This window comes from Pyxicephalus adspersus, chromosome 6 (assembly GCF_032062135.1).
Source record: "Pyxicephalus adspersus chromosome 6, UCB_Pads_2.0, whole genome shotgun sequence".
NCBI classification, from domain to species: domain Eukaryota; kingdom Metazoa; phylum Chordata; class Amphibia; order Anura; family Pyxicephalidae; genus Pyxicephalus; species Pyxicephalus adspersus.
This window is the reverse complement of record NC_092863.1, coordinates 6,207,621-6,233,779: the sequence shown is the minus strand read 5'-3', so window position 1 is coordinate 6,233,779 and position 26,159 is coordinate 6,207,621. Positions and strand designations below refer to the sequence as shown.

Genomic DNA, 26,159 nt, shown 5'->3' with positions numbered 1-26,159 from the left:
GTTAAAAAAATTATCTTTAAAAAGTGACCCATCATCTTTCCTTTATTTCTATTCCAGTCTACAAATTTGAGTTCTTCCAGTCCCTATGAGTCACAGTGGTCATCAAAAATATAGAGACGGGGAATCTTGCCTTCCCTATTATAAAACTGGCTAGAAGCCTTGTACAGATGTGATGAATTATATGTTGCCAGAAATTATATGTTAGGAATCGTTTCCAGAGAAAGAAAGGACAACTGCTGTACAGAGAGAGAAGTTCTCTCACATAAAGAAGAAAGGAGGAGGGTTAAAAAAGGCGCCCCATTGTGTCCTCTCGATTAGAAAAGAACAGTGGTTGCAGGGCAGATCAATAAACACGGGGAGGGTATTTAAACAGAAAACAAATTTTCACCCAAGACAATCAGAAACATTCAAATCTAGCATGAATACAGTAAAGCCAGGTGGTGAGAGACAATCCCTTTGTGGTGCTCCAGTGGATTTGCATGGAAAATGTTTTCTGACATCACTAAGGGAGTGGGGCAGCTCCAGGCTCCGTGCCTCAGCATCACAAAATTCTATTTTTATTTACCATATCCCCAAAGAAAAATACATGACTTCTATATACTATGTGACAAATCCTAGAGGATTCAAGATGAATACACAAAATGATAAAAATACATAGCGCCTGCAGCTATTTATGTTACTCACCGGGTGCTTTGACTACACAAACCATTAAACTGCCACGCTTCAGGGCTATTTCTAGTTTATGGCAGCAATGGGGGCACTAAAAAAGACCGAGATTTTTACATACTCCAAGCAAGCTGCAACAAAATATAAACATAAGAAAATAGCGGATAATTGGAATGCTAATTTTTTAAAATATAATTTATATTCATTAGAACTTTACCTACAATTGACTTTTGTTCTAGGATGATAGAAACGTGAGGAACTGAAATGTTTGGGGTCTTTACCAGGCCTGGAGCTCATCAGATCTTTTATTACTCTAGATTCCTGACAACTAGGTATCGTGCATTCTGAACTTCTATCCAACAATACTTCCTTCCAAACATCACAAGGAACAAGGTACCTGTGATGCACTGAGCAAGTAAAATGACTAAGTTCTTTCTTAGTTAATATTCTTGGAGAGGAACACTTACTTAAACGTCAGTCTCTGCGGTGCTTGCTCTATCGCCTTTTTACTGTTGAAAGCCAAAGAATCCAGGTAGATAATTCAAGGTAAACATAGTCAACAAAATAATAACACTAGTGATCCTCTGGGAACATTTTCATTAACAACGTCCACATGCATACAATGTAACTGTCCCTCTTCTTTGTCAATACGAGGGGGTGCTGAGAAGTTCCTGGCTTTGCCCCCATCTAGATGAAATAGAAAAATGAGTATGGGGGCATATGACAGCCTAATATCTTAGTATGTAACTGCAAATATCAGGTCTTTGCGATTCTTAAAACTGCTTTTTCTTTTTGTGAGAAGCTGTGATGGCAGAGGCACAAGCAAGTTTCACGTCGTTGGAGTTACGGGCTGTCAAGTTTTTGTTTCTCCAGGGAAAGTCAACAAAGGACATTAACACTGAGATGTCACAAAAACTGGGGGAAAGAACAAAAACTTCATGAAGGCCCGTAACTCCAAAGACATGAAACTTGCTTGTGCCTCTGCCATCACACATTCTCACTAAAAGAAAAAACAGTTACCGCAAAGAACCGCCAAGACCTGATATTTGCACAGTTACATACTAAGATATTAGGCTAGCATATGCCCCCACACTCATTTTTCTATTTCACTTGAAAGGGGGCAAAGCCAGGAACTTCCCAGCACCCCCTCATATACATATTTTGTAGCTGCAGCTATAAATTGTTAATGCTAATTGATAACATTAATTAAAATATGTTTAAAAAATATGCCATAGGGGAACAAGGTGGAAGCTTACAGTTCAACAACAAACATCATTCCTCTAGGGCTTCCTAAAACCAAAACCTTCTTTTATTCCTCAGTCTCTGGTTTTTGATAGAGTGGGAAATGGTTAAAAGCTGTTTAGGACTTTAAAACTTTGGTCTGTGTCTCATTAGGAGGACCTCTAGCTCAGGAGACCCAACAGGAAGTATTGATGGACCATGTTAACGTCATGTCATTACTGCGTATTAAGTGAGAAGATTATTCACCAAAGCAAAGAGAAATCCACTCTTACTATAACAGATGTTTTTCCACTGAAAGTTGTAGTTGTAGAATTACTTTCTTTTTTTCAGACCACCTACACTTTTCAATGGTCAAAAGGGAAAAGCTTTCCAACTGGGGATGCAGAATGCAATAAAAATATCACAGGTATAATTTTTTACCAACTTTAGCCAAAACGTAAAACAAGATTTTGGTTTTACTTGAATTTATTTATGTATTAGGATACTAGAGTAAGTAATTCAGTGCAGCAGTAGTACCGTTTGTAAATTTGGAGGATTAGTGCTGCCTAGGAACAATGTTGTCCTTGCATATGCCCCATGAGTGGCAATATAGTAAATATGCACCTTCTTATCTCCTGTCTGCCAGGATTATCAAGGCAGTTTTCACCAAGTATATAACATAAATGCAGATTAAGGATAAGTGGTTAATTACAATTATGCTATATTAGGTTTTTAAATGATTTAGTCACTTCTAGGTTTGAAGAAAAAGCCATTCAGGGTCACTCTGGTGCTTCACCTAAAAAGATAGAGCTGTGATGATCCGGCAGTGAATAAAGCAGTAACTGACCTAAATATAAGGATTATCGATTTCAAAAGCCACATCGGAGTACATGAGATTCTCAGGAAATTCAGTGCAGAAATCACGTACATGAAATGGGTGCACTTGAGGTAATGGCACAAATAGGATTTTATATTCAGTGGTATGGCACGTCACATGATGTTGCAGAATTCAAGTGTAATTTTTGGTATTGAAAATTTTTACTGGAAAGGATTCTAAAATGAAAAACACCTACATGAAATGTGTCTGAAAGAAACAAGCATTATACTACTGCAATTCTTATGCCCACATAATTTGAGGGCATTGAAACTAAAGTAAGTTGCTCCAGAAACATTTATTGGAGTCAGAAAAAAAACAGCTGCCATACTCACACAGGTATTTCTAAATGTTTCTATATAACCACAGTGTGAGAGCATTTAAAAATATTACTGCAGCAAACACTGTTTTAATTTATATTTGAATTATGCTTTGAAGAGATTCCATTTACTAAAAGGAAAGAAAACAACTTTCTGCATACCTGTTGAAAATCATGTCAGCCCTTAGAATCAATAGAGTGGTGAAAAAAATAAGTATTACACCAACCACAATGCTTTGAAAATTTTAATTACATTTCAGTTAGTCAGCCAAAGTGACAAAAGGAAGAGAGAAGGCCCAGGTAAAACATCCAGCTTTTAAGGGATAGAAGTATTAAGGGACTTCCAGCTGGCAGTGTTACAAATCACAACTGATGGCACCTTGGTAAAGCATGCCCATGAGGATGATGTTGATGACTTAAATGTGAAATGTTAAAGTTAAATGTGAGAATACTTCTCTTGCAGGATAAAGCCCCAAAACCTTAAAGTCCTGTTTCCTCATACTATCCAGGTCCAGATGATTTTTAATAAGGCTGCTTGACCTTTTTTTTAGGACTATATGGAAGTACAAACAGTTTGATTTTTTGAAGCCTTTCATCCTCTGTAGGTAGTTGAAAATGTACTCACAGCACATTCAAGCTTGTTCATTTCTGCTGCCTTGGCAGATCTGGTGAAGAAAAGTCAAGTGTAAAGGCCTGAAGAACTAATTCCCAAATGATCCCAACAAAGCCATAGCAACATTGGAAAGAAAACATGGAGGAGGACGCAGCGTCATGATGGCTGAAAGAGTCGGATTGTACTCATGTTCCATGTGGACAGTGCCTGAGAAATAAAGGTCTGCTCTGCAGTCACATATTAGGACTTAAGAAGAGTCCCTTAGACCAGGACTGAAATGCTAGACTCAGTCTAGGCAACTAGGAAAACTTGCACCTTTCAAAAGCAATGTACTGTCAGAGCATTCCTAGTGTCCGGCAGGAGAAGAATATTGTCCAGATAATGACAGAACTTGATGTCAATCAGAAGATAAAGTACTATTATTGTGAAGAGAACTTATAAGAGTCACAAAACGATAGCTGAAAGGGACTCATGCAAAACCCTTCTGACTTCATAAATTTGTTCAAATACTCCATTATATTTATATCCGGCACCAGTCTATTTTTCGCTGAGGAAGGAGCATAAGCCGAGATAGAACAAAAGTATTGGTGAAAATTCACAAAAAAAAAAAAAAATTGGGGAAAGCCTCAACCCTACAAGATGGGTTTGGGCAGGTACACATTCATAATGACTTTTCAGCAAGTTCCATTAAGGGGTCTTCTATTTATTTTGGAGGAAGCTCTGGTTTTTCCTACACTGCTGTCGAAGATCTTACCTTTCTTATCTGTAAGAACAAGCCTCTCAGATTTGTTCAGACCTTGAGGCAGTCTGAAAGGACTCCTTTCTTCTCCTTTTTATTGTGAATGTAACCCAATTTGTCTCCCTAACAAGATAAATTGCTTAATTCAACTCTAACAGCACCATCCCCACATAAGGCAATGAGCGAAGAGCCAGCTTAGATCAGTAGTCAGACAACTATTGCTTCGGCCACGAGGCCCTTTTGATCATCACTACCTGAGATTGTTTCTCATTCTGTACCAAGTACTCAGAAAACAACATGATACTATCCTGTGGTACAGAACACAATATTATCCACACTTTTATGCATATTTATAAAGCAGCAAAGATTCCTTTCAACAAACATTCAGTGGTGGACAATCAGTTGCTGTCTTTTTAAACACAGAGAGATAATACAGATGTTTAGTGAATGTCAGATTTCCTGCTTTATAAATTTGCTCATTACTATTAAAATGTATGTTACATGTTTGCACTGCACTCAGACACAGGATTCCTATTTAAAAAAATTCTGGTTTGGGCACAACCGTACCCCTTATCTGTAAATCACTGATTATAAAATCCCCAAACAATCCCATTTTTTTTTACCTTACAACAATGACATCCCAACGTAACATAATAAACCTTTGCTCAAACATTCTAATGTGGCAAAAGCATGCATGGCTCTAAAATAGAAAGACTTTGACATTGGTGATGAGAATATTAATGTAAAAAAGTTCAGAACAAATCAAGGACTTAAAGGACAACAGTACAAAAGGAATAATTCTAGTCGTCTTGGAATTATTGGAAAGAGCTCATAATGTCTGATAATGCAAAAAATATGGGAAATCCACTCACTAAAGGATTCCTCTTCTATATATAAACATGTACACTTACTCACCTCACCCCCTCCCCATCCCCAAGATCTGCACAACTGTATGGCCTACCCATACCCCCCTGCACTCCACAATGCCCCTCATGTGTCAAATTACAAAATAAAAACAAAAAACAGAACACTGACAGACTAATTTATTACTTACGAGACACTATAAAGAGCAGGGATAACACAACTTAAAATGGATTGACTTCATGATGTTGGAGAAGTCCACTGTCCACAGTAACAACAAAATGTGCACTTATGCACTTAAATAAAAACACTAAAAATATATAAGACTTCCAGGAGAAAATGTATGAACATTGGAAACCCTAACACATTCTGATTTACAGAGCTGTAAGTCAGAAGGTGTGAAATTGAGGACCTGGAGTGACAGTGATATCACTGTATGGAGAAATCTGTGACATCCTGATGGCATTTTGATTCTTTAACACCAGAAGGCTGTAGAACTTAGCAGATGTCTTCTTCTTTTTATCATTCTCACACATTTGGTTAAAACTAAATGAGGTGATTCCAGACTGGTTCATTTTCTGTGGAAAAAAAACAAAGATAAGATAGGAAAAAAGCAAACACAACAACACAGATTGTTCATTGCTGGGAAAAGACTTAATTTAGAAAGAAAAGAAGCATGCAAAACTATTAGGCTTTGTTTACAATGTAGTACATGCAGTGGGTGTTATGCCGTAAACACACATCCTCCAGTGCGGATCCTATTCATTGTATTGAATGGGGCAGTGCATAATATCAGACAGAAACTAACAAAAAACTCTGCATTACATATTGTGCCTATTTTATTAAAGCTCTCCAAGGCTGGAGAGGATACATTTTTATCAGTGAAGCTGGGTCTCCAGCAAACCTGGAATGAATTTTTTCAAATCATTTACTATCTGCTAGCAAATGTTTTAAATCCTGGACCAAATGTATTGCTGGTTTGCTAGATCACCCAGCTTCACTGATAAAAGTGTATCCTCTCCAGCCTTGGAGAGCTTTATTAACTCAGGCCCATTGTGAGAACAAACATTGCTTTCTATACAATGTTGCTGCATATTAGTTTTTATGGACCTGATTTATTAAGTCTCTTCAAGACTGGAGAAGATGGGCTATCAGCAAATCAGTAATAAATTTAAAAAAATCGGTTTGCTATTACTTGGAAAATGTTTCTCAATCCTGGACCAGATTGATTCCAGGTTTGCTGGATCACACAGGTTCACCTATGATAGTCTATCTTCCCTAGTCTTGAGGAACTTTAATAAAACAGTGATGTATAATGTACCATGCTGCACTGCATGTGGTGTAAACAAACAGAAGCAGAATAAAAAGGAAAATAGTGCATAAGATAATACAATTAATACATTTGTAGTAAAGTCCATCATAATTACAACAATCCAATCCTAAGGCATTCCAGTGAAACTATAGACTATATTTGACCAGGACATTGTGGGCCAAAGTAAATTTAAAGCCAATCAATAAAATCTTATATAGGCGAAAGTTGATAAAAGTTTAAAGCTAGTTTCAACATTTCATAATGAGCTTGAACCAAATGATTAAAATAAAATATTGTGTTCATGTTTTGTGTAAGCACTTCCTGTTACAGGGTGACAACCTTCAGTACCTGTGTCCTTTTTGTGCTCCTGCACAGTCTTCCTGTCATACAGACAATGCAGACCATTACTGATTGTTTTTAACAAATGACATGGCATTACACAAACATCAGATGAGGTTTCTATCTGATCCCCCTTTACCAACTTTTTTTAAGTTTGAAAGAGCAGTACTGATACATAAACCTTTTTGGCTTAATGCAGCTTTTGCATAAACTAAAATCCTACCACAGTCTAAAATGCTTTGCAGCTTAAAAAGAACAAACTACTCCAAGAGCTACAGCTGCCCTGAAGCTACATTTTCACACATGGGAAACAGCTAATTCACAGAAGCAGGGGAGAGGTGACATTTGTTGGTTATCTTCAGAACAGAAACTCTACGGAAGAAATAATTAACTTTTAAATTTAACACATTATTTTTAAATTGTGTGACAAAAAGACAATTCTTACTTTTAAACAGTTCAGCATTTTCTGTGTTCTTATGGTCCATCGGTGTTCATCACTATCTTGGATGTTCTCAGTTGGTTCCTGAGGATGTGACACCATCAGCAAATATTGTATATATTTACAAATATAATCATGACACCTGTCTTGGTGTTTACCTAGGTAGCTGGCTCCCACAATTTATGTAGGAACCCCTCAAATGGTTCACAGAATTTCCTCTATCTAATCCAACACCTAAGTAGCTAAGAGCAAAAGTTTTTACTGCATATGTGGTAGATAGGGTATATTCACCTATGTTTCATTATATCTTTTTGATTTGTAGTTTATTTTATGATATTGTTAATAAAGTTGCATTTTACCGTTTTAGTTTAATGTTCAGCGCTGTGTAATATGTTGGTGCTATATAAATCCTGTTTATTATTATTAATAACAATAATATTAATAATAGTTTGATTTTTTCTGAGATGCTATAAAAAATTCCTCAACCTATATTTATTTTGACTGTCTTCATATTGGAAGCCACATAAGTGAGTGGAAATCGTCTAAATGGATACTTTTCTCAAGTGCAAATGTTGCCACTTCTAATAGTGTTAAGAGCTGGTCTGGTCCACTGCTTCTTTGGATCATTATTCTACTGGACAGGCTTACTTGCTAATGGGAAGGAGCAGGAGGGTGTGCTTTAACACACATTGCTTTGGTGCGTCTGGTTTCAACAACAGGTTCTCTTTGTCATAGGTGCACAATATCCCCTACCTATTTGATTACTTCGAGTTTTTATTCCATGTATTGTTGTGTCATCTACACTTATTAAACATATTACAGGCTACACTAGTCTCATATTATAGGTATTCCCTACAGGGCAATCCTATTTTCTTTGGTAATGTCTTGACTGGTTTGAATGTAGAGTAATAATTGATCAACACTCATGTAAAGGAGAAATATTTTCTTCCTATATCTCTCACTAGAATTGATCCACGTTACATTTATCACAATAAACACTTTTTTACTGTAACATGTTTATTTGGCTCCTTGTATTTATACTGTCACCAGTATGGAATTCCCACTAAGGCTAGGTACACACGTGCTAAAGTTCTCCACTGATAATGAGCTCAGGGCTGATATTGAACGTGAATATTGCGTGTGTACAGTCTGAACGACCATCCTGGTGGATCCACGGATGATGGACGACAAACGATCGTAATAGAAGTGAAAGAGGAGAGAGCGCAGCGGGGTGCCACTCCATCGTTCTCCCCTTTCCATAGAGCAGAACGGTGATATATGCACAGCACTCTTTCATGCATCGTGAAAGATCCTTTCAAACTACAAATATTGCACGTGTGCCTATGCCTTGGTTAAAGTATCAAAACATGTTGGGCTAGCTGGTACCTATGGCCCAACTGGATCAAGCTTTAGTCCAGATTTTCTTTTTTTTACTGTTTCCCTGTTTCCTTTTCTCTGGGTTTTACCCTCATCCTCTCCTTTTTCTCTCTGGTTCTCCAGAGTCTGGCTTTTCACTTTTAGACAGCTGTTTTTCAAGTGACAGAACTTGGATTGGCTTAATATGGCTGACATTTACCCAGAAATAAACTTGTGTTTATATAGGCACTGCAATTACTTTTGTGTTAACACATCTCAAAGGACTGTTATAAATTTAAAAAAAAAGTTATTTTTATATCAGCTTTGGCTAAGAAAATACACATGAATGTGTATGACTTTTAAAAAGGAAAAGAAAGCTGTTAGACATCTGCAGAAGCAGCTTTTTTTTCTTGGAGACCATCAGGCAGAGCTTTTCCAACCTGTTAGCCCCCCTCCAAGACTGACTGATCATATATGTATATGGCTGTACCTATTTTCTTGTAAAATGTTTCCCTCAAAGACTAATAACACAAAGAACTGCTCCTCACCTCTTGTACCAGGCTGCTCTCATTGGAAATTGTCTGGTCAAAGCCAGTCAATTCTCGCATTCCTGAGGGCTCTTCAGTGTAGCAAGAGCTGATATCTGACATTGCTGCAAGCTCAAGCTGTGCTAGATCTGGAGAGATTAAGAGGAATAGGCTATCAATGTCTTGCAGATGAAGAATGGATATTAACAAGAAACGTTTTTATCAATTGAGAACCCATTTAGATTTCCTTGCTGCAGGACATCTACCTACATCTACCCACACATTCATCACTTACAGTATAAAGTAGATTTTTTTCATTATATTCTTACCTTGTTGTTCTTCATCTTGTTGACGTGTTTCAACTTCAGGTTCTGTGGTAAATTCTTGTATTTTTTTAGTAGAGGCAGAATGCTTTGTTTTTGCAGTTTCTGATCTCTGGTTATGTGTAAACAGCTGAACAGAACAATATTAGTAAACATGCAAAAAGGTCTGCTGAGCACCAAAACAGAGTATGGCCCTTGAACCCATTAAAGAAAAACATTATACACTAAATGGTAATGATTGTCTTCACTTCCTGTTACACGGTGACAACACTGTTCACTCTTAATTGGAAATAGAGCAGTGATGGGGAGATGTAATATGGAATTTAGGTGACTAACAGATCATAGCCTAACATTAGCTGACATAACTTAGAATTCATTGACAAGTGCATTTCACCTGCAGATGACTTAATTTTGACCAGCTTAAAGTTAATTTGCCATTCTCTTAGAATTCTCATAGTATGGAAATGCAAAACTTGTTGGAAGCAATCAAAACTGACCTCTAAGCAGTTGCAGAAATAGTTTGCTTTTCCTATTAGAAAATAGGTTAAAACTATATAATTAAAAGCTCCCTGTTAGTGCTTTATGTTTTGCCCAAACTCCTGTAATTATCACATTAGCAGGACATCTTGGATAGTTTCTATTATAAACATTAAAGAAAAGAGAGTAGGTTTTGGAACTTTTGTTGCTAAATTAGGTACAATTGACATATTGCTTAAAATGCTTTATTTCAATATCAAACATATATAACCATATTTTAGCTTAAAAACATATCATAAAAGCAATATCTCCTGTGCTAGACGCCAAATCAATGGGTTCTAGATTGTCGACGCGTTTCACGGAATAAAAGATCCTCTTCTTCAGGACGGTTTCAGGAGATAAGATTGCCTACATCAGTTCCAGTATCTTGTGACCGGTAAATGTTTTAACCATTAGGCAAGGAAGAGGAAATACTTTGGTTTCTAATATACCTGGTTTAGTAGGTATTTTTGAACCAAACTTTCTACCACATTTGTATTGTATATATTTTTAGATCTTTAAAAAATAAAAATGACATTACAGCCAACAACTCAAGATACATTTTACATTTTAATTCACATATGTGATATATGTACAATTTATAAATTGATGCAGATACTCATGACAGTCCACCCCTATGCCATCACTTTTGGTGTGCCACAGTGCTTGCTGCCATTCTATTAGCTACAGCTATGGGTCACTTATTGGTGTGTTGATTAGTGTGTCCTACCCTGGACACTTCTATTGACCCCTATGTCACTACTGTTTCTTTTGGAGAAATAAAGAGGGTGGGAGGAACCAAAGCATCCAGCAGGGAACAGGCCATAGTATCGGACCACAGGACCACTTATAAGGTCTGAAAGCTGGATGACAAGTGATAAGCTTCTTTTACAAAGTTATTTCAGTATCATCTTGGCCACTTAGTGACAGGGAAATTACCATATTAAACACAAGATTCATATAGTTAGACTAATGGAGAAAATAGAATCTTTAATAGAAAACAAAATAAATACAATTATTTGAAATAGATACAATGAATGTAATAATAAAGAAATCCAAAGTGCTTAAAGGGAGCTCTGAAATGCCAGTTTGAATTAAACTTGTTACTTGCTACCTACCGATTGAAGGTCAGTGTTGATTATAGGCTGAGCAGGATTGGACAGCAGCCACTGAACCCTTCCTGTCTTCTTCTGCTCCATCATGCACCGTGTGGGTAAAGCAATATCCAAGGTGGTCAGGGTGTCTGAAGTGTCTTCCAGCTGCTGACGAAAGGAACTTGAGGAAATCTGCTTTGAATCATCCACCATAAGCTTCCTTTTTCTTCTGGTTTGCCTTCTTTTTTCAATTTCTGAATATAGCAATAAGTCTTAAGAAACTCTTTAACTAGTGTTAGTTGTAGTAATTATGATTATTTATTATTTTTTGTTATTGACATACTCAAATAATATATTTGATATGTTTTTTCAAGGACCTTAAACCATTTATCCAGTCCTGTTCATGCGTAAAGTAACTTCAATAGGTCAGACTTTTTTTTCGTGGTAGCCATTGACTTTAGTTTTTCTTTGTTTCCAGGCCAGGTAAGATATTTAGTTTTATTCATTCTGAAGAAGGTTTTGTGTTAATGAGAGATCTTTGGCCCCATACTCCTTATACCAGTCTACTATGCACTGCCTTTAGCTGTGGGAACTCCATGTGATTAGTGCACTAGACTGGTATTGAGAATGAAAGAGCAAACATACTTTGTAGTTTAAAAAAAAAGGGATTTTTTTTTTATACTGAATGATCCAGATGACAAGATTTGATCATGCATAATGCTAGAAAAACATATTTTCCTTCCAAGTGTAATAATTCACTTTTACAACTGCATTTGCTAACCTGGATCATCAAATTTTATTTTGAATTGTTTATGGTAAATCATTTAGGAGATAAAAAAATGTATGAGACTCTAGGCTGTTACCATACTAACCTTAGTATGTACAGTCTAAAATTAAAAATGATTAAGTTGTACCTTATATCTATTTATGCTTCGATTTTTTTCAAAACCATAATTATTAATATGAATGTGACCCTACAGTTTGTCTAGAACAGCCTGATCTTTTCTGGGAAAGCTTTTCACAAACTTTTGTGGTGTATCTGTGGGAATTTGTGCTCATTAAACCAAAGTATTAGTGAATATTTGTGAAGTACTGATTTTGTATTAAAAGGCTTGGTTCCCAATTCATCTTAAAGGAGTTTAGTAATGTTGAGGTCAAGGCTGTGTAGGCCACTTAAGTTCCTTCACAGCAAACTTATTAAACAAAGTCTTTATGGAGCTGCCTTTGTGCACAGAGGCACAGTACTGCTAGAATAGAAAAACTCCTTCCCCAAAATGTTTATGAAAACAGAAGTGCGCAACACACAAACGTAATACTTTGGATAAGTGAACTCACCTATAGACTACTAGCTCACATAGACTACTTGTTAGGACAATATTCTGAGTACCTGTAATGTCCAAGGGTTCCAGTACAAAGCTAATTTCAGATTGGAGTGAGCTGCTATTTCCATCTGCTGTACCTTCCATTGGCATTTCTGGGTCGATGTTACCTTTTGATAAAACAATAGATTACAAAACATTATTAGAAATAGTCACTGACTGCCATACCTTAGGAAGTAATCTGTAGATCAACAAACAAGATAACAAAGATTAATTGTTTAAGGGTGGCCATTGAACTGCAAAAAAATATCTATTGAAAGAGTAGGATATATCACCCACAACAATGTCCATGGTTAACTATGGCTAATACACAATTTTATTCTTTTGCATTCTTCTATGTAAAACAATAAAGGGTCAAGTCTATTCAGAATATTCCAATAAGCTACAGTAATTCCTACCTCCAGTTGCCAGAGGAAATTAATACTGCTCAAAAAAATACACATATTGAATATAGTAATGATACTGTAATAATATATTACAGTATCTATTTGACATAATAAAATTACATTTAGGATTCATTTAACCAAATCTAGCTACCAGTGAACACAGGCTTCCACGGTGAATAACAGAAAAGATTAAAATAGTAGATGCTACAAGTAGCCGAAGCATATGTTATTGATATGTATTGATCATATATACCACTCACTCTGATAAAAACTGACCTTTCCCAGCCTGAAAGGCCTGCGATTTTCAGTAAAGGTCATGCAAAGTCACTTGAATTGATTTCCATCATTCTAAAAAAAATCAGATCAAGGCCTACAATACATGCACATTGCTTTTTCTTTTTTTCATTTAAACAGCAGATCAAATACTTATATTTACCTAGCTTTATAAACACTGGCCATCCATAAAGTGATTACAATATCTAGACATATAACTATACACAATAGAAAACACCCATTGTACACTTATACACACGCTCAGAAAAAATAGAAACATTTATTTAGAAAATAATAAAGGCTTATTCTTACTTTACCTCTCTTCCACGCATTTTAATACATAATAAAATGTAATTGAAATATATCATCCTATTATTAGCAAGGCTACCCACAACAGATGAGCAATTGTGTTGGATTTTGGATAAATGTCAATGTATTTTTATGAAGTAAAATCCAATTGCACTAAGGCACTAAGCTGTAAACAGCTTCTCGATAAATATTTTCCAGCTTCCCTTTGGAATCCCATTGCTAAGCAGCAATAAATTACACATTTTGACATTGTTCTATATTGTTCATCCACTTAAAAAACAGTTTGTAAGAAAGGCAGAATCAAAGAATTTTAAAATGAAACTAAATAAGTTCTTACATTAAAAAAAACTATAGGTTATACATACGTGTAGAAAAATCACTCTCTAAATGCGGCTCTTCCTCCAGTGGGGCGCTTGGCAGGGTCACCTCTTTGCTCACATCTATGCCCAGGGCATTGTATTCCGCAAACAAATGACTGTCAGCTAAGTAATAAAAATAGGAGAGAATGGATACTAATGATTCAGTTTAGTAAAGATAACATAGTATTTTATGTTCATGGTGAGCTGCCATACTGTCCAAAACTAAAATGCGTGGTGTTCCTGTGTGATTAAAAAACACTGTATTAAGGTATTACCCCGTGTCATACATTCTATTTTAAAACTTACAGGCCTTCCTAAGAATGACTTTACAACATACCAAAAAAATCTGCTGCCGTTTCTTCATCTCCAAAGAGGTCTTTGTCCTCATCGTTGAGACTCACAAAGCTATTCTCTTGCACAACACTGTTGGTGCTAACATCAAAATCACTTGCCTTGGTAAAGTCATGTCTAAGTGGATCTATGTTTCCTGTAGAGTAGATTCAAAATGTAAAATCATATGTGAAAGAAACATCTGGCATTAATTACTGTGGCAAAATTCTTACTGTAATGGGAAACAAGCAAGCTTATATGACATGAATGTGAAATTGAGACCCAATACCACCTATAGCTGCAATAATGTTTAGCAAAAGAAGAACATTACAGGTGCACATTGAGCCCAATTTATCAAAGTTCTCGTAGACTGGAGAAGATAGGCTATCTTTGGAGACCCTGGGCGATTCATCAAATCTGAAATGCATTTTCTCAAACTCCTTTGTTATAAGAAAAAGCAAGAGACAGAAAGAAAGAAGCAGCATTGGAAACCAATTACATGAGCTGCGTTCAATAATACTTTAAAGGAAGATGCTAAAAAGAGCAGACAGCATTCTGCTGCTTCTCCCTCACTGTAACACTGTAAGCAATGACGTAGTCAGACTGCATAACTACAGCATTGAAACGTGAATTCACCAAGCAGTCTGTGTAAAAAGGCTGTGTTATAATAAAAATATAAATCCGTTGGTAATTCAATCTACCCTTTTATATATGTATTTAGATGCTTGTCTGGGGTTCAGCTTTACATTAGGATCCTTTGTAGTCATTGATGCTCCCAACCATCTCCCCCATGTTAGGTTATTTACTTGACAAATACAGTTATACATACTTGGTCATTGAGTCATTCTGACATGTAATTGGGTAGCAGAGGCTTTTTATTTTTCACTATTTATTTCCCAAATACAGCCTGTGTGTATCAACCTAATGCAGGGATTTAGGAACAGGCATGTCGTATGACTTTTACAAATTTATAGTCCTCACCAAAGCTTTCTTGAAGAAAAAGTTGCTTGCTATAATTCTCTTTCATTGTGATGTCCTCCGCACGGCTTTGGTTCAGTGTGAAATGATCGACCACATCAATGCTACTGTATACAAAACACAGAAATGAAGGCAGAGTTGTAAATAACCCGGGCAATTTCAGGGAATATTATCATACTTCATGACTTTTTAATATGTTAAATAACCATTTGATGTTAAAAAAATGTCATGTTTTACTACTTTAAAAAACAATAAAAATACCAATTACTAACATTATAAAGCTGTTTTCAACCTCTAAATGCCATTGAAATAGGATTTAGATTTTAAAGACATTCACTTTAGGGTAGGCTGAACAGTAAATCTGGTTTCCTTACATGGGTAGTAGGTCAAACAAAAGAGAAAAAAATATGGAAAAACTGTGCTCACAAAAACCAAAATAAATGTGTATGGTACATGATGGCAGACAAGTAGCCAAGCTATTACAGATTGCTAAAGATGGTAGGGAAGGAGATTTAGCTTTTTTTCGATTGTGCAGTACAAATAATGTTTGATAAATGTGGTGTCATGGAGTTGCATGTTTGCATAGCATGTAAATCTTTGTTGCTATCCCCTTCATTTTTAATGGACTAGCTTAATGCAATGCATATGCGTCAATGCATTAAATCTAAATCTGAAAGAAACAGAAAAGAGACATATGCTGGCAAATAACTGAAGCAAAATGCAAAAGCTGCTTTTCTTGGATCTAAAAACAGTCATCAAAAAGCTGGTGCTGACTGCAGGTAGCATTAATGCAGGCCAAACTCAACACATTGTGCCACTGGCTAAACGCCATAACTCAAGTGACAGATGGACATCACCTTTTTCTATAAAGCTGTCATAGGGTACTTGGTAAACTTGATCTAATGCTCAGCAGGAAACAAAAATGGACACTAACTGCCAGAAAACAAAATTCGAGGTATATAAAGAATGTGTTTGACAGGCGCTTTGTGTTTGTCAAGTTTGGATATCAAGCACAGATCTCAAACAAAAGATACGCTTCCTCTGTAGATATCAGTATCCAACTGTTCTCCCACAAAGCTTTCTACCTGCAGTGTAAGTGTTGCTGCTGCTTTGTATTACAATCAACCCTAAAGAAATGTGAAATAATGCTCATACAGAACGGAGGCTTTTCTATTGAAAAATAATGACACTGCAAAACATATTTTTTTTCAATAAAAGGTGCATGAACAAAATATGTTTCTGGTACAAGTGAATGGCTAATGATTTTTTTATTTTTTTCATGATCATAGTAGTTTATGATGAAGTTAATTTATTTACATAGCATGGATATCATGTGACAGGGAAATAAAAGGTTATGGACCTAGTTTGGTGACTGCTACATTTTTTGTTCTGGGGAGGCATGTAGAACCAGTATAGCCAAACAGGTGAGGTGGCACATGAATGCCCCTAATAAAACCCTACAGGTTACAGCGTCCCTTCTTAAACTTTACAGCCACTTTTTAATTTTAAAATAATTTTATTGTGAATACCGTCTGTATTAAGAAAGTTATGCTATATGCACCAGAACATTCAATATGCCCTGAGCAAGTGAGACTGGAGTAAGACAATACACTGAGCAAGTGAGCAATACACTGAGCAAGTGAGACTGGAGTAAGACAATCTTGGCAGGAAAAAGATCTGGACAACCAATATTATTATTATTCAGTGTATATATAGAGCCGACATAAGCAGCGCTGTACAAAGTCCATAGTCATGTCACTAACTGTCCCTTAAAGGGGCTCACAATCTAATGTCCCTACCTTAGTCATATGTCATTACCACTCTCTAAGGACAATTTTGGGGTGAAGCCAATTAACCTAACCGCATGTTTTTGGGGTGTGGGAGGAAACCGGAGTACCCAGAGGAAACCCACACAATCCTGGGGAGAAACCCCAAACTCCATGCAGATAGTGTCCTGGCCAAGATTCTAACCTGGGACCCAGCGCTGCAAAGGCCAGAGTAGTAACCACTGAGCCATCATGCTGCTCATACAATTAGCAGAGAAGCTCAAATTACCACAACACTATGGGTTTGTAATAATAAAATAAAACATACATTCCCCTAAAACTTACTTTAAATCAGGTAACTGAAGATCAAAATCATGGAACTCTTCTTGAAGGGTGATGGATTTGTACCTAGCTTCCTGATTCTCATCTGAGAGATCCAACATTTCTGGAAACAAGGCAGACATAGATTGGATCCAACAAAACACCAGCCAAATACACATTTATTAATGTTACTCTATATCAAACATCTTCTACATATTGTGTGTCAGTTTATAACCTTAATGTCTTTGTTATTTGCTATTTCAGAAGGTAAACGCTATTAAAACAAATATTTTATTTCATCTTGAGAACCAGTGGGTTGAACTACTGCTGATGTCTGTTAACTTTCACTGACCTAAATGAGAGTTTCCTTGTTATTTGTATTTGTACTCTTCCTACAAGGCAATACAAAGGCTTCTTTCACAGCTGGAAACCTCTTCACATAAACAACAGCAAGATTTCAGAAAGTGCTGTTGTTACAGAGAAATTCTGATGGAGATGTCCCACCACTTGAAAAAGATATAATTATGGGAGTTGTCACTGCTGACTTGGTTGACAAAGATCATGAATGTACTACCATGTCATTTAATCCAGAAGAGAACCGGCACTGGATCAAAGAATTCTGAGTTTGTGCAGGACAACCAGCTCTGGGGACAGGATAAGTATTGTATTAAGGACATTTAAAAAATGTTAGCTGGCTAAAGGAAGTGATTTAAAAAGAACACTGCGGTTGGTCATAACAAAAAAAGGAAAAACCAACATATTTTTAAATTTACATGTTGTAAATAAGTTGGTCCTAATCTGTTATATATACATCGTGTTCTTTGCCTATCCTATATAAATCAAGTTTTAACAACTACTGCCTTTTATCACATTTAGATACCTGGACGGAAGGCCAGCTTCATTTTTAGCAGGGATTCATTGCAGTCTGCCAATAAATATTTCGTCTTTCGGTTGTACACCCGCACTACTCCAAGGAGTAAATGTCCTGATATTCTCAAGGACATGACCATCTACAAAAGAGAAGTTTAAGGAAAAAGCAGTTAGTTCTCATGTATTTTCCACAGCTGTATAACACCACAAAAAACTATCTGACAAGTCTTAGCATACAAACCTTTGCAGACTTGATATTATTGACGGCTGTTTCAAGGTTGCATTCAAATATATTACTCTTGGTGAGTTTCTTATGCCAGTGTGCTGCTATCCATATCTTGGCCAGGATCCCATGCTTGTCCAGAAGAATATGTGTGTAAATCATTTTTTAAAATCAAAACTTACAGACATCTATAAGCTGCAATACATGATATTTATTGTTATTATTTGAATACTTTGGGTTTTTTTTGTTTACTAACAATACATAATGTAATTAAAACTTTTTTTCATATACACAGAGAGCCAAAATTAAAAACTGAGACAAAGTAGCGGGTCAACCTTGAAATTTATTGAAAAAATTGAGGAAATTGTTCCTTCTCATTAGATATAAACCCTTTTCATATGGAAACAACGAGGTTTTGCTTTACATTCAATCTGGAAAAAAGAAAAAATCTTTTTGTAGCCTTCTGAGTTAAATTTCAATGGTAACCTTTTTGCACAGGCTAACAATAATAATAACAATATTCTTCTATGAAAATCCAACCATTCAATTCCATGCCTTGGAGTAGGAAGGAAAAGTACAGCTGACAAAAGAGTGCTGGAAATTCCAGGCGTAGCCAATGCGGAGCTAAATCTTAAGCCGCTGAAACTCCCTCTTCATTAAAATAGCGCCACTACTAAAATTCCCGGCATTATTTGCGTCTATAAAACAGTCCAATGCGGGGCCACGCATAGGCAGAGAGCCCGCTGGTCTAAAGACGCGAGTGATGCCGGGAATTGTAATAGCGGCGCTATTTCAATGCAGCGGTGAGCCAGATGCAGTTCATATTTAGGATTCCTTTGGGGGCAAAATTTGGCCCCTGGCCCAGAATTTGACACTCCTGCTCTACAGCAACCTTTCTTTTCCCATTTTAACATGAAGGAACCCTTCACATAATTGTAAGGTCTTCAGGGAAACCCCTGCTATTATTACTATATCCACAACTCACAGTACATTAGTGTGGTGGTCACTAGGAAGAGTTTCTCTTATTGATGGCCAGTGAGAAGAATGTCATTCTTACATATAGCCAAAAAGATTTTAACTGACCTTAGAAGCGCAAACTGCTCATTGCTTAAAGTACGCCCAGCGTCCTAGGGTTCCATGGAACTGGGTAAAGAAACACTGGTCCAGAGGTCCACATACCTCTAGTGACAGTATACAGAGCAAAGAGGATTTTACAGGCATATAAACATATTTTAGGAATTAGGGTACCCCTGCTTTTACCTACATCTCATGGCATACTAACATAGTAAATAAATTGAAAAAGTCTGAATATAGGAATAAGTAGTGTGGCATTTTGGAAACCCAGTGATAGTTATTTTTGTTACCAACCCCCTACAAAATATTTTCCACAATAGTATCAAAATTATTAATAAGAACAGAGAAAAGCAGACATTACCAATTGGGATGTCCTCTTACTTCAGCCAGGGTAGAAGAGAACCTTTATATTGGTTGCTAGTAAAAAAAAGGGTCCCCTTGTGCATTGGTGGGTATGGTAGGTGGTAGGTCAATCCACCATTGCTTAAGGGACCCCTAGTAACCTCAAGAGGAATGCCAGGGTTCTTAGTTGGGAAACACTGCTCAACAATCAAATTATTTGTTTGTAGATGCCAGGACAAGGGCTTTAACATGCAATGTTGTAATGCCCCTCTCATTGAGTTGTAGAGTATATATGCAGGATAGGTTGCAGGTCTTGTCCTTTTTGCACTGCCTCCTGCAGAAGTTCCTCTGTTGCTCATCCATGGCCTTGCTTGTCCCCCAGAGGCAAGTCCATCCATAGACATTTGTGTTGGCTTTTAATAGAGTTTTTGTTATACTGATATTTTCTCTGATGTGGAGCATGGAAAGTCATAGACCCCGCTATGGTCCTGTGACTAAAGTTGTTGCATTGACCTTCATATAAAAAATGTGCAAGCAATACAGTTTATCTATGCTCCAAGCTGTGCTCCATCTGGCGGAATTGTCTCTAAGTCCTGTGAACATTTGGCTTTTTAGCATATCCACTCTATACAAGACCACTTGAAAACTGGACAGTCTGCATGCATACAATGTATATCTACTTTTAATAAGCAGACATTTATCAAAACAGGACCTCCCCAAAAATGTTTCCGTCCAGATTTGATTGACTAACCATTTTATTTTACTTCATTCGGTCTACCTTCCTTCAGAGGGAACAATAGGCCATTAAGGCTTTGCAATATTACAGAAGTGGATGGTCTTACATCTGGGACTGCAATCTAAGAGCTTTCAATAATGTTCTCAAAGCTCAATCCATTTCATCCTCCATTCAGTTATCCTCTCAGGGCTGTCATACTGGCGCTCCTTCAAGGTTTTCTGACGGCCGTAAAGCATCCTGGAAACCTATCATTGTATGATGTAAACATGTTCTCTTCTCTAAAGGGGACCTAAAGAATATTTACATGTTCTATTTTTTTTTAGGTTAAGTTTTCATTTCTAACTAAGTCACTGCAGGGTAGATTCTTTCTGTTATAGTGACTATCAGCATGGATGTTAAAGTTGTCATGCAAAGCTTAGTGCAGGATGCCGGGATATGCTGGGTATCCCAGAATTCCCTGGGGCTGCAAAAACCAAATGAATTCTCACATGCATGCACAGTTGTTACGTCGTCCCAGCCTTGCCAATCAAGAAGCTGAGGAAGATGGCGGCACCCTTGCTGGAGCAAGAACTGGTGAGTGAAAATGAAAAATTGTGATCAGGCGTGTGTGTGTTTGTTTATTTGCAAAATGGTCATTGCCTATCCTTTCTGAAAAAATATTCTGCTTTAACATTGATCCTACAAAGAGGATTCTCTGCACTGCCCAGACCAGTTGTAGCCTTCACCATATACAATGTAAAACCAACAGTTCTCTAAGTAAGGGCAATGGGGGTGCAATATTTCATAAATTTGGAGAGAAACAGAAGTCTAAAAGACTCCTTATTAATTTTTAAAGCAAACCTGTCACTATGATATTGTATAGAGAATTGTTAGAGCAATAAAGTTAGCAAGAGAATGTTGAAAAAAAATCCCATTGTGAGTTTGCAAATAACAAAAATGATGATTGTCTTGCACATATTAGATATCACCCAACACATTGAATTCAATGCAACAACTCGAAGCTCATAGCTTAGGGAGGACATGTGTGAACTATAAAGCCTTTTACAGAGTAACAGAGTACCAATTTCTGAACATTTCACAATCATGTGCAATTTGTACAAATAAAATGTTTGGTCATCTTTGTTACTTGTAGGATATATTGAGCCTGATTTCTTAAAGCTCTCCAAGACTGGAGAAGAAAGACTAATATGAGAAAACCTGGTTGATCCAGCAATCCTGGAATGGATCTAGTCCCAGACTGAAAACACTGGCTAATAGCATATAATTTTTAAAAAATCCTTCAGTTCCTAAAGAGGGCAGCAGTGAGCAGTACTGAACCACACACTGTCACCCCCATTCATTCTCTATGGGGCTGCCATAGGTAAATAATACATGAAGCGTCTTTTTCTCAAGGCAGCGGATCAATGGAGTGGGGAAGCTATGACCGCACTGCAACCTCACCGCCAGTCTGAGACTGATCTACAGCCATCATACAGAAAATGTGAAACTAACCAGGGAGGTGCAAAGTGTGCTGATGTACAAAGGTGCCAAACCTTCTTCAGCCAATAGGGGGCCCCACAGAGGCCCCAAGTCAGTTTGGCAGAGGGGAGCCAAGTCAGTTCTGCACAAGGGCCCATTAACCACCTGGGCATTACACTGAGGTCTAGATTTCTGTTCCAAAAGCGTTACACTGTTTTTCATTAAATTTTTTTTTTTTAAATTGTAGACCTGTAACTTACAGATATATGTCCGAACAAGGGTTCTAGTAGATATCATGAATATAAAAAATGTTTGAAACACACAATCATGTAAAAAAAAAAAATTACACAAAAAATCAGCTTAAACAAGAATACATAAATAAATGAAATATACTGAAAATGCGATAATTCGGTATACTATATAGTAATATATTTTTCTAAAACACCATACAGTGAGAAAAGTTCGGGTTTATCGATAATTGTAACTTTTTGAAGCCCGTACCAAGGTCGGGCTTAACGGTCGGGTGGTTAAACCTCCTAATATTTACATACAGTACACACAGGCAGCACAATATATCTGGCAATACAGTCTTCATAACAAAATCATAGAATTATGATAAATATTAGGGTTTTATAAACAGTAACCAAATAAGTGAGATAAACGTTCCTTGGCTTAGCATATCCAGGACTGCATTCCAAAATAAGGGCCCCAAGGCAGCTATATGGGGAGAAGGGATGGGTCAGGTCTCTGGTGGTGAGAGGTTTAATGGGAGATTTGTACAATCAGTACAAAAAAATGGGCAAAATCTACGATTTTGGGTTACTAGGGGGCAGACATAGGGAGGTGCAAGGTGTGTTACTGCACCAGGGTGCCATACTCTCTTTGGCCACAGGGGGCCTTGTCAGTTTGGTGGGGAGGCCCCAAGTCAAACTGACAGGGAAGGCCAAAGTCAGTTCAACGGAGGAACCCCAAATCAGTTTGACGGGAGAACCCCATGTCAGTCAAACGTAGGGGCCACAAGTCAGTTCAACAGAGGAGCCCAAGTCAGTTCGACAGAGGAGCACCAAGTCAATTCGACAGAGGGGCCCCAAGTCAGTTTGAGAGAGGAGCCCCAAGTCAGTTCAAAGGAGGGGTCGAAAGTAAGTTCGAAGAAGGGGCCCCAAGTCAGTTTTAAGGGGGGTCTCAAGTCAGTTCGAAGAAGGGGCCCCAAGTCAATTTGAAGGAGGGGTCCCAAGTGAGTTCGAAGAAGGGGCCCAAAGTCAGCTCAACGGAGGTGTCCCATGACAGTTCGACAGAGGGGCCCCAAGTCAGTGCGACAAAGGGGTCCCAAGTCAGTTCAAAAGGGGTCCCAAGTCAGTTCGATGGAGGGGTCCCAAGTCAGTTCGAAGAAGGGCTCCCAAGTCAGTTTGAAAGGGGTCCCAAATCAGTTCGAAGGGGGTCCAAAGTCAGTTTGATGGAGGGGCCACAAATCAATTCGACAAGAAGGACCCAAATCAGTTCCACAGAGAGGACCCAAGTCAGTTTGATGGAGGCATCGTGGCTCAGTTTCTTGCCTGGCTTTCACATTGATGCTTCAAATTTAACACTTTTTCAGTGGCCTTGTCCTGGGTCAGAGCAAGGCCTAGCCAGACAACCAGCATTTTCACGAGGTAGCCCGTTTAGTTCTCCCATGACAGGTCTTCTTTAAAGTTAACTGATGCTAACAGAGGTTTCTCCTCCTTTGTTGGACAAGTACAGCACAAATTCTGACTTCACTTGCCACATGCTTGTTTCAGGTTAGGGGCTCAGGTTTAAGGGCAGCAAAGCAGTTAAAATTGACAGCAAAAAAAGTGACACCTGCTTACATATTCCACAGAGAGCCCCCATTACTGGTCTGGTGTAAAATAAGAAAACAGAAGCCACCCCAGAGGAACACTTCATATTCCAAATGACGTCATTTTATTACTTTTCATAACAGTGGCAGCCATGTATAGGCATTCCCCCTTTTATTTGCATGAACTACAACCTCCAGCATGCCTCACAACCTCACAGAAGCAAACAGAGAAGGAGATACAACCTGACGGGGCGGGACACAAAATGGCGGAGCCCGCCTTTTTTTCCTCAGACTGGGCGGGAGAGCTGTCTGCGCAAGGGAAGGGTCACGTGGCTGTACGCAAAGCTTGATATCGGATATATAGCGGGAGTCAGTGCGTAGTGCGCGCGCGGGACGGTTCACGTGTCAGGACGTAAGGCTTGATGTGTCTGCTGAGCCGTCTGCACGAGGGCAGGGTCACGTGTCTGTCTCCCCTGGCGCGGGAAGTGGCCGACTTTAAATCCCGCGCTGTATACAAGGCATCTGATTGGCTGATCGCGGCTGGCTTGTGGATAATTTATTCAGCATGTTGTATGTGATGTAATAAAGGGGTGAGATACCTAATATATACCTAATATGATACAAATAAAGTCATACTTGTTATGGATCAGTAAATCAGTAATAAACGTGAAGATCCAGCATGGCAGCCAAGCTGCTGGAGAGATTTTTTTATTGCCTGGCCGCTGTTTGAAAATTCTGGTGAAGTATGGTTTAGCCTAAATAAATAGGATTTCTATGCATTCCTTACTAGAGACTCGATGAGTGGATTAAAGGTCAAACGCCTATGGGCTAGTGACTATTATCATTAGCATGGCTTGTTTAGAATTGAGTTACAAGTGCATTGACCTGCATTTGACCTGCTTTAAGCAAATCTTGCATTCCCATTTACCTGGTGCTAAAATTCTGCTGGGTTACAGTACTCCAGAATATAATGAGTGCTAATGAGTCCTAACACTGTAATAATGTCCATGATCACACCAGATCAGGAACTACAGGAAAAAAAAGTATGTACAGGATGCAATTTGATTATTTTCCATTATCTACTGGATACATTAGAACCTGCAGAGGATTGCTAACCTCATTGCAGATTCCCTGGATATAAATGTGATGTGTTGGTGTCAGTAGATGAAGTCACACACCTGGAATAATCATACAGGTAATACAATTACTGAACACCTGAGCTGTATACTCATTCTGGGTCAGGGATTCAGAAGGAAATAAAGGTCCAGGGCCAGAACATCAGCTTGGATATTATAGAACCAGGACACCAATGGCAGCTCACATTATGTTCTGATGGAAGGTCCTCTTTCTTTTTTCTCATTTCCCCAACTGTAAAATGCTGCCCATAAGTCTGTAGGACCCAACACGTCTAGGAATGTTAGAGTCCTGCTTCTTGGTGCTCACCATGATCTGCAGGTATAATGTCACTGGGACCCGGTGTTAGCAAACAAAAAGCACAGTGATGGGGGGGTCTGATCATCCGGCATATTAGGAAGTGTCAGAACAAGGTTTAAATATCTCCTTTGCAACAGATATAAAATATTATTTCTATTATTATTATTATTATTATTATTAATAATAATAATAAACTGTATTTTTATAGCACCAACATATTACACAGCGCTGTACATTAAATAGAGGATGCAAATGACGGACAGTGACACAGGACGAGGAGTGGACCCTGCCCCGAAGAGTTTACAATCTAGGAGATAATATAAATAATATATATTGTGGCATATCACTGGGGGTTGCTCATGGTAACGGGATGCTTACAGGGCAGATTAGAGGCAGCAGACTCCAAAAGTCTAAAATAACACCAGTTTTTATTTGTTTAGGCAATTGTTACAGCAAACTCCACAGCTTCACAACAAAAACAATAATAAGTAGCCCGGATGGCTACCTCACTTGGGTGTTCTCTCTTATTAACACATTTACTATATCAGGAATCTGCCCTGTAAGCATCCCGTTACCATGAGCAACCCCCAGTGATATGCCACAAAATATATTTATATAATCTCCTAGATTGTAAGCTCTTCGGGGCAGGGTCCTCTCCTCCTCCTGTGTCACTGTCTTTCGGCCTGGAATCCACTCTGTCTTTCTCTCAGCCTAGAATCCACTCTGGCTCTCTCTCAGCCTGGAATCCTCTCTGGCTCTCTCTCAGCCTGGAATCCTCTCTGGCTCTCTCTCAGCCCGGAGTCCCCCTGGCTCTCTCTCAGCCTAGAGGCCCTCTGGCTCTCTCTAAGCCTGGAATCCTCTCTGGCTCTCTCTCAGCCTGGAATCCACTCTGGCTCTCTCTCAGCCTGG

General features: G+C 38.0%; 1 protein-coding gene across 1 annotated transcript; it reads right to left on the bottom strand.

Moving 5' to 3' along the window:
• Positions 1–5,457: 5,457 nt before the first annotated feature.
• Positions 5,458–24,191, bottom strand: RAD21L1 (RAD21 cohesin complex component like 1). Its single transcript, XM_072413707.1, has 13 exons — positions 24,060–24,191; positions 18,412–18,588; positions 18,181–18,310; positions 17,325–17,424; positions 15,217–15,320; positions 14,243–14,392; positions 13,912–14,028; positions 12,587–12,688; positions 11,224–11,453; positions 9,596–9,719; positions 9,288–9,415; positions 7,390–7,467; positions 5,458–5,871 (listed from the first exon to the last, which is right to left on the bottom strand). The coding sequence occupies exons 2-13, from the start codon at positions 18,553–18,555 to the stop codon at positions 5,683–5,685; spliced, it is 1,596 nt and encodes a 531-aa protein (XP_072269808.1). The 5' UTR covers positions 18,556–18,588; positions 24,060–24,191; the 3' UTR covers positions 5,458–5,682.
• Positions 24,192–26,159: the final 1,968 nt, after the last annotated feature.

Coding starts and splice junctions, on each gene's coding strand:
- RAD21L1 (XM_072413707.1), bottom strand. CDS start 18,555: ATGATTTACACACATATTCTTCTGGACAAGCATGGGATCCTGGCCAAG. Junction 17,425..18,180: donor GAAGCTGGCCTTCCGTCCAG/GTATCTAAATGT, acceptor CCTTGTTTCCAG/AAATGTTGGATCTCTCAGAT. Junction 14,029..14,242: donor AACGGCAGCAGATTTTTTTG/GTATGTTGTAAA, acceptor TTTATTACTTAG/CTGACAGTCATTTGTTTGCG.